Here is a 16,701-nt window from a genome sequence, read left to right as displayed (position 1 = left end):
GTTTTAACTTGACCAGAACTAGTGATCTTTGATAGGTAGATAGTTTTTCTATTTTGGCAATACTATAATAGATATGTTAGTTATTTATAGGTATATATAAATATTTATATTACCATAATTGATATTTTTGTTATAATGAAAAGTGTGGAACTATAATTTCCAGCAGTACCTGCTACTGTTTTTTCAAGAGTGCAAGAGTAAACTCTGAATGTCATCTACTTGTTTCTACCCTTTGGTGCACTAAAATATTAGAATTTTTATTAGAAAAGTAGTTTTAGGCCCTTTCTTTCTAGATGTGCAATCTTCAGAACAGGGAAAACATGCTCCTTTGTGTTGATATATTACTGAAAGACTACATTCAGTTGGGTGTGTGGTAACATTAACTCAACTGAGATCCTCCTCATTGGTTCATGTCCCAGAGGGCTGGATGAGTTAGAAAAACACATAATCAACTCCTGAGGTAACCTGTCTTTTATATGGGCCACATCAATTGGAAAACAATCATAGGATTTCTAGTGTTTGTCACTTCTGAATATGGGCAAGTAGAAAAAAGAAAAATCCATCGTCAGCATCTTGCAAAAGTTACCTGTTTGAATGCACTGAATTTTAATACAGGATTGTATATGTTGCTCATTGCTAGTTCACAGGAAAACTCAAGAAGGCTCTGCAGTGGAGATGACTCCTATTGAGGCAGATTTTTCCTGGCAGAAGAAGATGATAGAACTTGAGATGGAGATCCAGGAAGCTTTTCTCCGTTTCATGGCATCTATTTTAAAGGGTTACAGAACATTCCTCAAGCCAATCACGCAGGCACCTTCAAATAAAGCAACTGCTGCTGATTCCTTGTTTGATCATCAAGGTGAGGGTGAGGCAAACCAGCTGCTGATAGCATTGGCAGTGTTACAACTTTAAGGTTGAGGAGCTGCTTAACTTTAAAAAGTCAAAGTTCCCTTTGGTTGTACAATTCTTGGCAATATTTAAAATTGGAATTGTATGAAGTTAAACTATTCAAAGTTGATTAGAACACTGATATATGCACAAAGAACTGCAATTTTGCAATAGCTCTGGTATTAGAAAAGCTGTCTTTCAGTAGCATGATGTAGTCTCTGCATGGCGTATTCCATAAGGGCAGCTCTTGGGAATGAAAGAATATTTCTCAATTTGTACAGAGCAAAAATGCCAGAAGCCCAGTAATGAAGAACAAAGTAATGTTCTTGATATAAATGGGAAGATAATGGAGAACAGGGCAGAGATTAGAAACAACAAAACAATAGTCTGCAAAGGTCATTTTGTTTTCCTCATGTTATCACCTTAACTTTTCAGATCTGTTCATGGGCTGAATGCTAGATAAAATAAAATGTCACAGGTATTTTGTTTTGTATCTGGTGGTGATGTTTTGGGGTGGTTTTTTTTTGGTTGGGGTTGGGTTTTTTTAGTCACTGGCAGAGAGATTTGATTAGAGATTTTTTAGTCAAAGGTTTGGAAAGTCTTAAATATTTTCAGGCCCATCACCTCTTAGGATAACAAACATATTTTTTACTTTAGTATTGTTTTAACTGTTAGATACTTCTGCTTTTATATGAGGTCATCATCTTTTTCTTGCACAAAAAGTCAACAAACACAGTGAGCAGATTACATAGGGATGATTGCTTGCCAAGCATTGTTAACTATGGTGAAAAATAATTATTTAAAAAAAAGCTGTCATTTTAATCTTCCGAAAGCAAGTAGTGATAAATAGTTGTTTTTATTGATGAAGCCAATACTTTATGTAATAGCACTTTAAATATTTTATGTTGACACTTCATCTTGTAACTTCTTATGGAAATCATAACTGGTATTTAGTTGTGTGTTCCTTTTTATAACCAGGATTTTTAAAAAGCAGAGACCGTGCCTATACAAAGTTCTACACACATCTCACCAAAACGCAGATATTCAGCCGCTTTATTGAAGAGTGCAGTTTTGTGAGTGACAAGGATACTGGCTTGGCATTTTTTGATGACTGCATAGAAAAGGTGAAAAATATGTAGCAGTACTATTAAATTATATGTTTGTGTTCATTTTGTGTTATTGTCCTGGTTTTTAGTTGTAAAGGTAGGTACCCTCTGCAGGAAGTGTTTTGAGGGATTGGCATTCTTGGTGGTTATTTCTGAGTCATTTTCTTCCTTCATCTTCTTGCATGGTCATCATTTTCTGTGTTGATGGAGGAAACTTTCATTAAAGCCCTGTAGGATGTCAAGCTATAAGATAATGTGAGAAATACCAGTAGCTGACACTTTAGCACAATGCCATCCATGTCTTCCCTTTAAATGTTAATCACCCTCCCTGTAATGTGGAATTACCTACCAGTGCTCATCAGCATTGTTGCTCTTTTTCACACAATTTAAACTTAAAACACAAAAACATGCCTAGTGCTCCACTTGTGGTCAAATCTGATTTATGTAGATAAGATCCCCTTTCATTGCATGTATTTTATATGAGAAAGATTGCTGTAACCCCTTCTTGTTTTTTTTGAAACAAAGTCTCTTCAGCATGGTTGTAGTCTAGATGGGTTATTGAGCTTATAGCTTCATCTGTAAAATGCCAAGTTCACAATATAAAAACTAGGAGCTAGAGAATCATATGGGGGTTTTTTGAGGTGTATATATATGATTTGTTCTGGACAGAACCTTCATTTTCATACCAAGTTTTTATAGACTGAGTCTTTGATTCAATATTGATTCCAATCAAATTAACACTTGTAAACAGACCACAAAAAAAGTGTTTAAAAGTTTTTTTGCCATTATTTTTCTTTCTGCTGAGGCTGGGGGGTATGCATCTACAGTATGTATGTAGAGTATTCTTTGTTTAATATTGTTAATAATTTGATATTATTGCAGGTTGTTAATGTGTTGCATACTTAAATTGTCAGAATTTTGCAGAAAATATCTGCAAAACAGCAATTTCTTTCAATTAAACTAAATGAAAGCACTTTCCTTTGATAGATTTAGGATTTTGTATTTAGTAGCTAATGTCAACAGGTTGAAAGCATGCCGATTACTGCATTTTCTTACTTTCAGCAAAGGAAGTATTTGAAAAAAAGATTAATTGCTTCTACAGTAATATGAAAATTTAGTGTTTCTTATTTAATATTGCAGTAAATGACACAGCTTTAATATAATTATTTAGGATTTTTTTTGAGTTGAGAAAGAACTAATTTTTTTTTTTTCTCTTTTCCCAGCTTTTTCCAGATAAAGGAACAGAAAAAGGAGAAAAGGTACTTTGTCCTTCAAAATATTTAGGGATATCTGATTGTGAAATAAAAATGGAAAGACAAGGCTAAGGGCTTGATATTTGAGTGATTAGAACAAAGTTAATTTCTTTTATATATTATATATATAATCAAATACAGTATATAATGAGTATATTTTTACATATACTAAAATAATTAATGTTAAAAAGGACATTTTATCACAAAGCCAAACTCTGTACTTAGAGTACAAACTCTGTTTTCAGGTTGATGTAGATTCTGTTGAAGATGCACGGTTGATTGAGCTTGATGAGTCACAAAAAAGTGAACACACAGTGTTCATAATGCCACCAGAACCTCCCGCTGATGACGGACAGGAGCGAGTGCCAAAATACAGGTACAAGTTGAACAGCCACATGTAGTGAAACTAGAAAGCTTATGATGTTAAGCAGGGCAGATGTTCCATCTTGGTGCAAGACTTGCCTTAATATAATGTTCAGAAGAATCTTTATAAAGATATGAACTGCCTGGATTCTGGTAAGTTTCTGAAGCTCTAGAAGTCAGTGGTTTTTGTGTGTGTATGTTTGAGGGCATGAGGATTTTGGTTTTAATTTTTCAGTAACTTCTTGCCAACTTTATAGTAATACTTTTTTCTTCATGTATTCAGTTTCTTTCTTCCTGTTTGAGCCACTTACGTGTATTTTGTTTCATAGTGGGAATGACAGGGGGTGGGTAATGGATCTGCCCAGTACTATTGATCTGCAGCTGATGAACCAAAAGAACAAAACACCCACTCCACTTTTCAGACTTCTTTCATTCAGTGTTTTTCAACCCTGTGCAGGAAGAGTGGAGTTTCAGACACTCTGGGTATGATTTTTTTTTTCCTGTCTCTCTTGGAGGTCACAAAGGTTCTGTTTCCAACTGTTGTCCTTGTTAATCATCATCTGTGCTTCCCTGACCTTCATGACATGGATGGCAGTCTGGTTCTTGTTTTCATTGTCTATGGAGATTTAATGTCCAAGACATCTTCTTGTGTTACCTGTGTGAATAAGACTAAAAGGATCTCGCTATCTTGTTTCCTTTTTTTTTTTAATTTTTTTTTTCCCCTGGTTCTTTATTCTCCTGTTTGTCAGTTCCTTGCACGCAAGTTGTCTTTGTATGGCTTTCCTGCTATGAGCAGGTATGTGAAATCTTTTATTTTCTGTTTTTTTTTAATCATCTATATAGCTATAAAAACTTTCCACGACTAGATTTCAAGCTCTTTGACAGGCCACAGGAGCTCAAGCTCTCCTTCAGCAGACACCCAGCTGGAAGCAGCATTTCAAATAGTCCAGCACTCATGGCAAAGAGGACAAAACAGGTCAGATGAGTCTTACATAATCACTGTGTGAACACTGAAAGATATGAAGTTTTTTGGTAAAATTGCCACTACCTATCTATTCTGTAAGTTAATGTTGTTAGAGGTTCAGTCTTTGTAACTACTGAGGTCAACACTTGCAAAAGAAAGTAGGCAACAAATAAACAAAGTAGCATCTGAGATTACAGTTTACTGGCAAACCCATTTTTAAGCTTTAGAGTGTAATATAGAACAAAAGGAAATTAAAATTAATACTTGAATGGGGGAGAAAAAAGAAGAGAATTAATTATGATGCTAGTTTTTGCTTGCAGAGAGCCTTAATAAGAGAGTGGTAAGAAGGGAGCTTCAGCTGAATGTTGTCCATTATTATTAAATGCTTACTTTTAAGAAGACAGTATCTGAGTTAGTAATGGCTTCTAGATTCAGGATGTTACATCTTTTGTCTGCTTTTTTGTTTTTTTTCACCCTTACAGGAGATAAAAACAGCTCATAAATTAGCCAAGAAGTATTATGTAAGCCCCCCACAATGGGCTAAGTGTCTCTTCAGTCATAGTTACAGCCTATGGTTTATTTGTCTGCCAGCCTACATCAGAGTTGCACATCCCAAGGTCAAAGCACTGCAACAGGCATATGATGTTCTAATTAAAATGAGGAAAACTGATGTGGAACCACTAGATGAGGCAAGTGCAAATAAAAAAACATTACCATGAACATGGAATAGAAGACAAGGTCCAAATATACTGTGTTTCACCGCCACCACCAGGTTAAGCATACTTACAGTTTCACCTGTTTTGAAGCCACCTTGAAATGATCTTAAAGAAGTCTGCTTAACTAGGGCAACTGGAAATTAATTTCCTTTTTTGTCACCAATGTAGTGTCAGCTGGGTCAAGTACTACAACTTAGTGTTGCTAGTCTTCTCCCAGACTTCTTCAAGCAGGAAGTTCTTGAATATCCCTATTTTTTAAATGCACTTTGAATTAATGCTTTGCAGTTACTGAACAGAACGGATAATGGGTTTGTGTGCAGCATGCCATTCTTTCAGTAGTGTCCACAGGCACACAGCAGCAAGTTATCCTGCTTTTTGTGTGGGCGTTTCCTTCCCTCGTTTATTTCGCAAACAGAAGAGCCAAGTGGAAAAAAATTCAGCATTCTCAACAATGTCACTGCTGATGTTATTTCAGCTCGTGTGATTTCCTGTTTAATTTTTGCTCCCTCTTCTGGCTGTTGAGTGTTAGGTACTGAGTAGCTGCTCTCACATGGCTTTCCCTTTTACATGTGTAAAAGTTGAAAATCGGGGAAGAGCTGAAGCTGTTTCAAAATCCTTGTCATCAGTCCATTTATGCATTTCTGTATCTTGTCAGGTCTGCTACAGAGTTGTAATGCAGCTCTGTGGACTGTGGGGTCAGCCTGTTCAGGCCGTGAGAGTCCTCTTTGAAATGAAAAATGCTGGAATACAGCCAAATGCCATCACCTATGGTTATTACAATAAGGTAAGAGAAGTGTTGACGAGGGGTACTGGACCAATGTCTGTCTTGCTGTTGTCACTCCTGTTGTCCTGTAGCATGTTTTGAAGATAGTTTCTTCCAGCTCTTCACTTGGATTTGCTGATTCTGTTGGGCAAGCAATCATTTTGGACATGCTTACGGTTCACTGGATCTACACTGTATGGTTGTACACTGTTAAGTGTACATTCCTGTGCTGTTTGGCTAACCAAAAATTCTGTTGAAATACACATTTATAGTGTTTCCATTTCCAGGTTTTGGAACCTGTCTAGTGCTTCCACGTCAAAACCGTCTGTTCCTAGGTGTATCCTTTAAGGTAGCAGGATCCTTTGGATGGGTGAAGACTGGAATTAGGCTAGTTGAAGTAGCCTCCCCCTCTTTTCCTTGCTTCCAAGTTCCTGTAATATGTTGATGAAACTTCTTAGTAAAGTAAACTATGTAATGTAATAGGAAAAGAGGTGCTACTATGGTCTTTTGTTGCTACGGAAGTATATAAATAAGAATAAAACCCACCTTGTTTACTTAAAGAAATCTTGATCCAGTGTTTGTTGTTACTCAGCTGTTGTATCCAGAGCTCTGGGATAAAAGGGAACAGCTCATAAAAACTCAAATATTTGTCCTTCTTCCCATGGTTGACAGGAAATGCCTTTTTTGAGTATGGAAACAAAAGCTCCTCACTGTACTGTGTTTCTTAGTGTAACTTTCTTACTGTTTTTATTATTGCAATGTCTCTTTCTGTAGGCGGTATTAGAGTCTCCTTGGCCTAGCAGTAACCGCAGTGGCATATTCCTGTGGACAAAGGTACGAAATGTAGTTCGTGGCACAGCACAATTTAGGCAGTGCTTAAAGAAATCGACGCAGAGCCTACAAGTACCTGTGATATCAGGTAATAAGTTAGTTGAAATGGATTTATTTCTGCTGAAGAAGAGCATGACATGCTTTCTGAGGGATTGCAGCTAACATTGTGGCTTTTACAAGTGGAAAATCTTTCCTTAAGTGTATAAAAATTGATAATTGCCAACTTGATGCTTGAAACAGTCTTAGAATGTCTTTCGCACACTGAAGAATTAATTGTCTGAATTCTTCTGCTAGAAGTTCATATCCTTATTTTATATGTGCAAGCAAAAGTATTTACTGTTGTCTGAAGACGTTACATTTGATTAAAAACCTGAAAAGTTAAATCCTCTCTTACTAACCAGCTCTCGTTCATGTCTTTAGCTCTGCGGAGTACCACGGGTGGAAGTGATGGGGACATGGTGAGCCATGGTAGCGTGGATAGTTCTAATGATGCTAACAGTGGGGAGCACACTGTCTTCGTCAGTGACTTAGTCAGGCTTGATTCCATTGATAATCACTCTAGCACAGGTACTAGATTCTGCTGGGTTTCACTACTAACAGTCCCCCAAAAGGCTAAATTTTCTAGTCTCCTGTTGATTTCTCCTTCACGACCACCACCTTCCCCTCTTGAGGCTGTAGAGAATGAAGCATGGAGTTAAACTACATAAAGACAAAGAAATACACTGTTGTTGAATATTACTCCTTCACCGCAGATCATGCTACTTTAGTTTAGAGTGAACTGTAGCAGAAGTACTGTTATGTTAAAATAAATGTCTTGCTGTGGTCTCATGAACCTTGCTTTTTGTGCTAATCTTCAGAAAGGTATGACGCCTCTGACATATGAATCTGTTCAATTTTTGCATATTGTCATTTATTTATAGAAATGATTGTGTGAGTAAAACCTTTCTCTGCATTAAAGGAAAGGAGTGAAATTTGCTGAGGTGATTAGAAGCTAACACTTTAAAATGTTGCTCCTTGACGGTAATCCAGAAAGGCCTAATCAGCATTCCTGGAATTAATATGTTATGTTTGGTTATAGTAAACTATGCTTTTAAAGGCCATATTGAAGCTTCTTAATAGTAGTTGCTAAACTTGGAAATAAATATAGAAATTATCAGAACCTTGTTGTAGCCTTTATGAGACACCCTGGGAATGGAAAGACAGATGAAAAGCTGGAGAAAAACTCTGCTTTAAACTTGGTGTGCACTCTTCCAGACAAACTGGAGTTAAAAGAGTGCACAGGAAGTTAATCAGTTGAGGTGGCAAGACAAAATTCATGGTTCTTCATATCTGCTATAGTACTGATTACATCCTACCTTTGCACAGCCTCAACTAAACTTCGTTTCTGTGTGTACTTCAAAACTTAATGTACAGATGGTTCTTGCACACTCTTCATGTTTTTAATGTCTTGAGGCCTTCTGTAAAGAGAACTTTGAGTCTGATTCCTTTGCTTCATCTGATATGCCTGCCTAGATTACTGAACTTCCCTTCTCTCTGCTCTTTGTTGCTCTGCTTTTTGCTCTTTGCTGTCTCTTGGGTGCCGCATTTGTCCTTGGCTATCATGGTGTGGGGTGCAGACTTATATGGTGTGAAGCCTTGGATGCACGTGTGCATTATTTCTACCCTTGAATGTTACTTCTGCAGGTAATTCACCCATTTATTGACAGGGTGTTTTCACTTCTGTGCAAAGCAGGGATACTAACATTGTTGAAATGATGATAGGGAGAAAATAAGGGCTGAAGAATGTCAGAACTTACTTTTCTGTATAAAAGGTTTTTCATATAGTAGGCAAATGTAATAATTGATGGCTGCTCAAACTTCTAAATTTAAATCTTTTTTACATGTTTCCTCTTTGTTGGTAAAATAAACAGCAGTCATATATATATGACATTGTAGATAAATTATGTCTGTCACTCAAGTTTTATGGAGCTTCCTAAAACCTTTCACACTCAGTAACTTACTTACACTTTGATCTTTTTAAATACTGTCATGTATTCTAACAGGTACTATGAGGCATATAAATAATCCTGTTTAACATGTCACTGTGGGATGTGTCCCATATAGTATTTTTGTACTTTTGCATATGCAGCAGCACTTCAGGTAAAAATAACAAAGAAAAAGAGTGTCTTTCTGGATTGTTTCCCATAGCAGACTTTTTGGACTACTGTAAACTGTTTAGTTTGGGTTTTGGTTTGGGTTTTTTTGTTTGGTTTTTTTTTTTTAAGAATGAGTTACAGCTGTCAAGTTTAACTGGTATCGTGGAGGAACAAGACTTTTTAAAAATGTTCAGATTTTTACTTTTTTTCTATTAAATTTTATACTTTGCACTATAGCACGAAGATGTAGCACAGTTTATGGTACAGTTCTTTTCAGGGATGTATTCATTGTTAGAAGCTTGCTCAATTACTGTTGTGCTTGTCTAAATTTCTTTTGTAGATGCATTTGAGAATTTAACTTGCCCAGCAATGAAATATTTCATGCTAATGAGAAGGGAAAGGAATGAAAGGAGATACAGTGCGTTAAAAGTAGTTAATCACTGTAGTGTTCCTGGGGGAATAATTTGTATTTAATATAATAATTAGAAAAGTAAATTTGGATTGTACAGCCTAATTGTCTCACCAAGTAGATCTGTTCACAGATTAGGCATTTTGGTGATCTTACTATAAACTTCACAAACAAAATGTGAAACAAATTAATTTCAGTTCTTTTATTTTCTTATTGAAAAACTAATTTAGGAAAGAAAACCAAATCTGAGGCATGTGTTTATATTCCTTCAAACAGGTGGTCAGTCAGACCAGGGCTACGGGTCAAAGGATGAACTTTTAAGAGATGATGGAGATAGTCTTCATGCAACTGAAACACAAGTAGAGAAAGATATTTCTTCTAAAGCTGAAGACCTAATAGGAGGTTAAGTATGCGTGTTTACATGGATGAAGGTTTCTTGTAATAAATCTGCTTCATGCATTAGACTACTACAAATAACTTGATGTATTGAACTCATAATGTTGCCAAGGTCAAAATATGACTGTGTGAAATCTGGTGGACTACTTCTGTGCCCTAATAATAATAACAGCAGTGGAATACGTGTAGGTAGAAATAGCACTTTATTAGACTAATTAATATAGATGGAAAAATTGGACAAGTGCTGGGGCACACAGTATTTTGTATTCTGTTCCTCTAATTTGTTTATTTGAAAGTGTGGCCATTTTTTTAGCTGTACCAGTTGACGTAATAAAAGGCACTACTTTTTCCTACAAACTCTTCCCAGCTGTAGAAAATGTGGTCATGTCCTGTATTCTGTCCAGATTTTGCCCTTAGTTTCTCTGTATTTTGTCCTTCTCACTACTGAATCTGTTTCATATCTGTGTTACTAGATCCTTAATGGGAGTTAGGGCTTCTAAAACTGTCATTAGACAAATAGCCCTGCATGAAAATCTTAGAACTGCTGTTCCTGCTCTACTTTTGTTAGTTGAAGAAATAGCCAGGGAAGAAGTTGGCATATGCTCTAAACTTGTGAACAGCTAAGTGCTCTGCATAATATTGTCTACTGTCATCTGTCTGGGTATTATTTCCAGGAAATGCTCAGTACCTAGTAAGGACTGATCCTTTAGGTTGTAATTACCTAAGGGAACAGTATTTGAGTTTATATTTTCCATAACAGTGCAAATGAAATTATTTAAATAAATTAACTAAAGTTCACATTATTTTTCTTGTAGAGGTTTGTACCGAGAAATCTGATGAAAAGCAACAGCTGAATATAGAAACTCATAGTCCAACAGAGCCACCTTCTTGGGGTAACAGCATTGTGAAAGTTCCATCTGGCATTTTTGATAGCAGTGGAAGGAAAAGCAGTGGTGGTGAGTCACTGGGTGAAGCAGAGCTTGCTAAAGTCCTGATCTTATTGTGCTATAGTGTTTTGCAATCTTTTTCATGCTATGAAAAGAAACAAAACTTCTATCTGAGGTGCAGATAATCTCACACTTTGCTTTCTACCATTATCCTTTGCAGGTGACTTAGAAGGAACCTGTGGATTCTAAGGTTGACAATCAGTGTTGAGTAGATTGAAATGAAGATTTTCCCTTTCCAGCACTGAGAGTCTTTCAGTAATGTATTAGAAACTCAAGAAAATTAGGGTCTCTAGTCTTGATTTTGTCACCTAAACCCTGCTGACCTTGGACAAGTCTCTATTCCTGTGGCTTACATTGCCAATGTATAACCTGGGAACAATGCATGTTGTCTTTGTGCCACACAAAATTTGTTTACATATCTGGAGCTTGAGGAAGACTTATGGCTATATAAAAGCCAAATCTTGGGGCTCATTGTCTTTTCTGCCTTCGTGCCTGTCCTTGGCTGTCCTCTGTTGGGATCTTAATATAGTAGAATTCTCATACTTATGGAGGCTTTTGCCTCGCTAACAAAGCTTTATAGGCAATAAATATTCCCAATGCCCCCAAAGAATGGGAATATTTGTAAGATTAGTTTATATCTTCCACATGCTAAATTTAATTAGCTTTCTCTAAATATGACTGTGTCATAAACAAAGTAATGCTTCTGTGTTGTTCAGACACACATGGTAGGTTTTTTTCAGAACCAGAATGAATTACAGAGTTTGCTGTATAGATCTGTGAATATAGCTCTGGAAAAAAAAAAAAAAAAGAGCAATCTTTACTTATAATTCTACTTTCCTTTAGTTCGTGGATGTAGTACCTACTCTCTGCTGGTGTTAGCACAGGGAAAGGAGGTAGAAGCCATAAAAGGCTTTGACTTCAAGGAGTCAAAGGGTAGATGACTTTTGATCTGCAGGATGCCTTTGCAGCCAGTAAAATAACTTTTTAATACTAGTGTAATTCTTAATGGATAACTTGAGACTGTGGTGCTCCCAGTCTTCTCACCGACAAGGAGATAAGGAGATTTCACATGATTTCAGGAAATAAACGTTTTTGGTGTTTATGGTTACCATATTAATGCCTTTTCTCTTTTAGAAACAGGTTCCAGCCCGCTGTTCCTAACTCAAGATTTAGTTGAAGATGTAGTCTTCGGTGATGTTTCTCCTAAGAAAACAAGTGAAAAAGGACAGAAGAGGCAGAAACTGTTTTCAGAGAGAAGCTGCAGTTTCAGCAGTGAAAGCAGAGCAGGAATGCTGCTGAAAAAAGGCAGCTTGGACTTGCATTCTAAAGAAATAGCAATAATGATGGGAGCAGATGCCAAGATTCTAACAGCAGCTTTATCTGGGGCCAAAACTTCACCCTGTCATTTGAATAAATCCCACAGCTTTGAAAGTATTGTTGACCAGCAGGTTTCTGGTGTAAGTGGCACTTGGAGTTGTGTGACTGAGAGTGATTGGGAATTGGAGCACAGGTCTTCACCGGTGCTGGAAGAACCTGGGGAAGGGCAGGAACATCTTGAGAATGGAAGAGATGAAAACATGACCACAGTGGAAGACATGAACCTTGAACAGTCAACTGAGTCAAAAAACCGGAAACCGGAATCCAAAGATGCAACTACTAAAAGGAATAGCTTTTATGGAGTGGTTAAGCCTATTGAAAGGGAAGATGTTGAAGTAGGCTTGGATCCTTTATCTTTGCTGGCTACTGACAGCATGCAACCAAGGCATCCAGAACCTGAGGAAAAGTTGGTGTCACCAGCTGCAGCACGTAATTTGGCAGATGAAATAGAGAGCTATATGAATCTGAAGAACCCATTGGGTAGTAAGTTTCCCAGCATGGAACTGCACAAGCCAGAGAGGGAAACAGAAGCCTCTGGTACACTTGGTCACTCCCAAGAAAGGAGGTCAAGCCTGCCTTTGGATCCCGTCCTGCCATCCCCCAAGTCTTACGAAAATCGGAGAAGTCCATCTGTCTCCAGATCCAAAACATTCACTGGACGACCAAAGCAACAAACCCATCCACGAGTTCAAAAGGAGCGGTCTTCATCTTTGACAGGACTGGGTCGTTCTTCTCCACATGGCTCATTAGGATCTGTTGTAACAACTTTATCCAATCTGAAGTTAGACAATATACTGTCTGGACCAAAAATGGATGTTCTGAAATCAGGCATGAAGCAGGCTGCCAATGTAGCCAGTAAGATGTGGGGAGTTGTAACTTCAGCGTATAGTTATTCAGATGATGAGGCAAGTGTTTTTCAATATGAAAAATTTTGGGAGACAAACTCAGAGGGGTAACTTCTGTGTTCAGAAGATTGTATTTTATGTGTGGTGGAGTTTTCCTCTGTCATTAAAAGCCACTTTTCAGACAAAAGCAAATTAAATGGTCTTGGTGCAGTAAATTTAATCTTTGACTTTGTGTTCTCAACATTCCCTCCCATTTATTTATTTATCTATTCATCTTTTTATTTATGTTTAAAGAAACTGCACCAAGAAACTCTAGTAAACAAAATTATGTCAGCTTAAATGATATCATGCTGCCTGTCCTATTTTAAAAAATTAAGAAAAGGTTGTGAAAACAGATCACAAACCTAAGAAGTTGGGCAGGTGAGGATTAAAGTTGAAAGTAGTAAAGGACAGCCTGAGGTCTAGTAAATTCACTCGTCAGGAATTCGGAAACTAAATGTTATGGTTCTAGTGTGAACACACTTGATTAACGGAGTCTTTTTCAGAGTAAAACATTTCAGAGTATAATGGCATGAATGAACGAGGAGATGGAGGGATGAATATTATAACTTCCCCCTTTCCATATATGTTTTCTCTCTTAGAAAGGCCTCTGCTTGATCCAGTTAACCCCTCGATCTGGTGTGTGGCTTTAAGGATCTTTTGTCTCCTCTCTTCAGGCTGTTAAGATAGCTTCTTGTTTCCTTTTTCAAATTATCCCTCCTTTCCCCAACCTCCATAAAAGGTGGGAAAGGGGAAGATAGCTGTCTGGCTTTATTTCTACATGAAACAAATTTAACTGATGTTACTAATAGGGTCCTTTCTATTAAATAAAAAAAAAAAGTTTTTCTTATTTTTTTTTAAACAAGATTTTGCCTATGACAATGAAAACTCACTGATTTACTTTCTTTCCTGAGTTTTTTTGCTGTGACCTAGGTTTTCCTGTGTGCCTTTCAATTATACTGATCTATTCTATAGAATTTTGTTTAATGGCACATCATAATCTCCTTAATGGGACTTATTTTCATTTCCTTCAAGGATCTTTTCATTCTCTCCTCTTTAATTTCTGCAACTTCCCTTTTTTAATATCCTAATAATTATACTTTGTCACATCCTGTGTCTTAGTGACTGTGTTATTGCTACATTATTTCAGCTGGTATGTTTCATTCCTGTCTTCAATTCTGAAAATATGACTTCAACTCAGTCCTTTTTTCTGATAATTCCTTCATTTTGTGTAATGACTGCCAAATCACAATTACTTGCATCATTTTTCCTCTTTCTCCTGTAGTGAAGAAGTTTACATCCCTGTTGCTTTGTCACTCAGTTTGATCCTCAGCTAAGTATTTTCACTGCTAAAGCCTTTCATTTTTCCCTTATCCTTCCAGTTTGTCTAATAGCTGCTCTTTTTGGGGTTGCGTAGATTTATCTTGTGTCTAATAATTTTTACACCAGGATTTCATCTTAATCTGCTACTATTTATTTATTAGGATAAAGATGGAGGTCAAGTAATGAATCTGGGAGTACTCAAACATACTAATTTTCTTCTTCTTGTATTAAAGGAAGAAAACAATCGAGCCGACTTTAACTTCCCTGCTGGTTTTGAAGATAATATTTTAGGAGATAATCTGTCATCAAGAACTGGTGTCCCGGGGCTAATTACGAATGAGCTTGCACAAAGCACTACTAGTCTAGGCAGTAGCAGTAGCAGTGGAGATGCAGGAAGACAACATTACAGTGCAGGTGAGATTTTTTTGTTTGTTTCCCCCTCATAACTTGTTTATAATATAAAAACCAAACAATTATATGTGAAATAATACGCAACACTGGAAGCTATGGTAATCGAAAATTATTTCAAGCCCTTAAGATAAGTACAAGCAAATTTGTACTTGCATTCTATACTCTTCTTTTGCAGTAGCAAATAGCTAATTCTCTTCTCTGTTGAATATATAAAAAGTTGATACAAAATACAGGGATTTAATTGTAAAAATACTTCCTCTGTGTATGTGATAGGAAGGTTCCTAACTAGTTATAGCCAGGAACACCTGCTCATTCATGTAAAGTCATAATACCCTAAAAGTTCTTGAAATATTAGTACAGAAAAGCAGAGCAGTGTTCAAAAACTGCAAATAGTTGCATAACTAACAGAGGCAGATCTTTTGGGGCGGGGGCGGACACCAAACTGAAAACAAACAAATGAAACCAACCCCCCAGCCCCAAACCCACAAAAAACCCAAAGCAACACACACAAAAAATGCATCAGCTTTACTGTGGAATAGGAGGTATTGGATGCATACTTGATTTGAAGCTGTGGAGGTAAATGATTGATGAATATATGCCTATTGCTAAATTGTCCTTTTCCCCCCACCCCAGTTCTAAAACTAAATGAAGTAAATCTAATCATTTTCAGTTCAGATTTGATTCAGTTAGATTTGATTCTTATTTTGAGAAAAGGATGTGTTGCTGAACCAGCTGGGGGTTTGGTTTAGCTTTCTTTGCAGTACTTTAATGATGCAAATATCATAAAGCCATCTGGATCAAGAGAGGAAGAGCTATCTTGCAGACTGGACATAAGCTGGCCCTGTCTAGCAAATCTTGATGAGATACCTCCTAGTTCCAGTTAGGAGGGTTATAAGAACTAACTATAAAGAGTGGCAGCCATTAACAGGATAGGTAAAATTTGTTCACAAACATAAACTTTAGCTGAAGAAGCAGAGGAGCCTTCTTTATGATGAGGGGACTGTGGTAGTGATTTTTTGCGTAGGGAAGTTTGACTGGGCTTGTCAGAGAAAGTAACGCTGATAGTTTTGCTTCCTAAAACTAATTCCAAACATTTCCTTCTGAAAAATACATTCCAAGTCCTTTCCCCTTCTTCTGGGCAAAGCTTATAACCCTAAAACCCAGCCTTACCAAAGAAAGATTATTTGTTTTACTCCAATATTAGCCAGGGAAAACTTAAGCACTGTAATGGCATATTTGGTATCATGTGTCTCGCATGGTACTATCCTTCTGTTTACTATTTACATATGGATGTATCATTCAAGAAATCTTGAACAACTTTTTAGAATATATATATTGGCAATCTTACTGTTGTTTGCCATTCTTTATTCTTTCTTTGTATCTTCAGATTTTATTCACTGATGCTTTTTTTCTTTTACCAGTCTGTGATATATTGGGCTAGACAAAAATAGCTTTGAAATGTTAATCACAAAAATGCTATTTATCTATATTTTAATTATAATATCAGTGAAGTTACAGAGCTACACATATCTTTAGCGATCTCCTGGTACAATTCTTGTCTTGGTCGAACAGAAATTACTTTCTTTGGGAATGGATTAATTGCTCTCTCCTTGAATACAAGACCCAAACAACTCTTTCTGTACAGGTGAAGTTTCATTCCCAAGAAGTATGAAAGTTCTAGATTCTGAGAAGTCAGAGCACAGCTCTTCACATAATACTAGTTTATCCAGCATTTTCCAGAACTATGCAATGGAGGTAAGATTAATAAACTCATAGATGAAAGATACAATTATTCAATATTACTGTATGCATTTAATTACCTTTAGTTGGATTGTGGTTGGATTTTTCAAAACAATTTTTTTCCATGTTTCTACTGCAAAGATGCTTGATACTTTTAGCCCAGAGTGTGACAGTAGCTTAAAAAAAAGAAGTGTG

The 16,701-nt window shown here is 36.7% G+C and overlaps 1 protein-coding gene across 5 annotated transcripts in view; it reads left to right on the top strand.

Annotated features, from left to right (window-relative positions):
• The window catches only part of DENND4C (DENN domain containing 4C), a 78,876-nt gene that overhangs the window by 44,979 nt on the left and 17,196 nt on the right, over positions 1-16,701 (top strand). For 3 of the 5 annotated variants that reach the window (XM_030005703.2, XM_030005701.2, XM_030005704.2), the window contains 14 exons: positions 641-859; positions 1,867-2,012; positions 3,218-3,253; positions 3,493-3,623; positions 4,454-4,586; positions 5,057-5,263; positions 5,946-6,074; positions 6,828-6,972; positions 7,305-7,451; positions 9,705-9,830; positions 10,640-10,780; positions 11,906-13,053; positions 14,589-14,769; positions 16,412-16,521. In XM_030005703.2, the coding sequence (XP_029861563.1) occupies positions 641-859; positions 1,867-2,012; positions 3,218-3,253; positions 3,493-3,623; positions 4,454-4,586; positions 5,057-5,263; positions 5,946-6,074; positions 6,828-6,972; positions 7,305-7,451; positions 9,705-9,830; positions 10,640-10,780; positions 11,906-13,053; positions 14,589-14,769; positions 16,412-16,521 (2,999 nt within the window). The remainder of the gene's footprint in view (positions 1-640; positions 860-1,866; positions 2,013-3,217; positions 3,254-3,492; positions 3,624-4,453; positions 4,587-5,056; positions 5,264-5,945; positions 6,075-6,827; positions 6,973-7,304; positions 7,452-9,704; positions 9,831-10,639; positions 10,781-11,905; positions 13,054-14,588; positions 14,770-16,411; positions 16,522-16,701) is intronic. The other 2 variants (XM_041120648.1, XM_030005702.2) reach the window with 2 other exon arrangements.

This window comes from Aquila chrysaetos, chromosome Z (genome assembly GCF_900496995.4).
Source record: "Aquila chrysaetos chrysaetos chromosome Z, bAquChr1.4, whole genome shotgun sequence".
NCBI lineage: Eukaryota > Metazoa > Chordata > Aves > Accipitriformes > Accipitridae > Aquila > Aquila chrysaetos.
The sequence above is the reverse complement of the archived record's forward strand: the minus strand, read 5'-3'. Positions and strand labels throughout refer to the sequence as shown.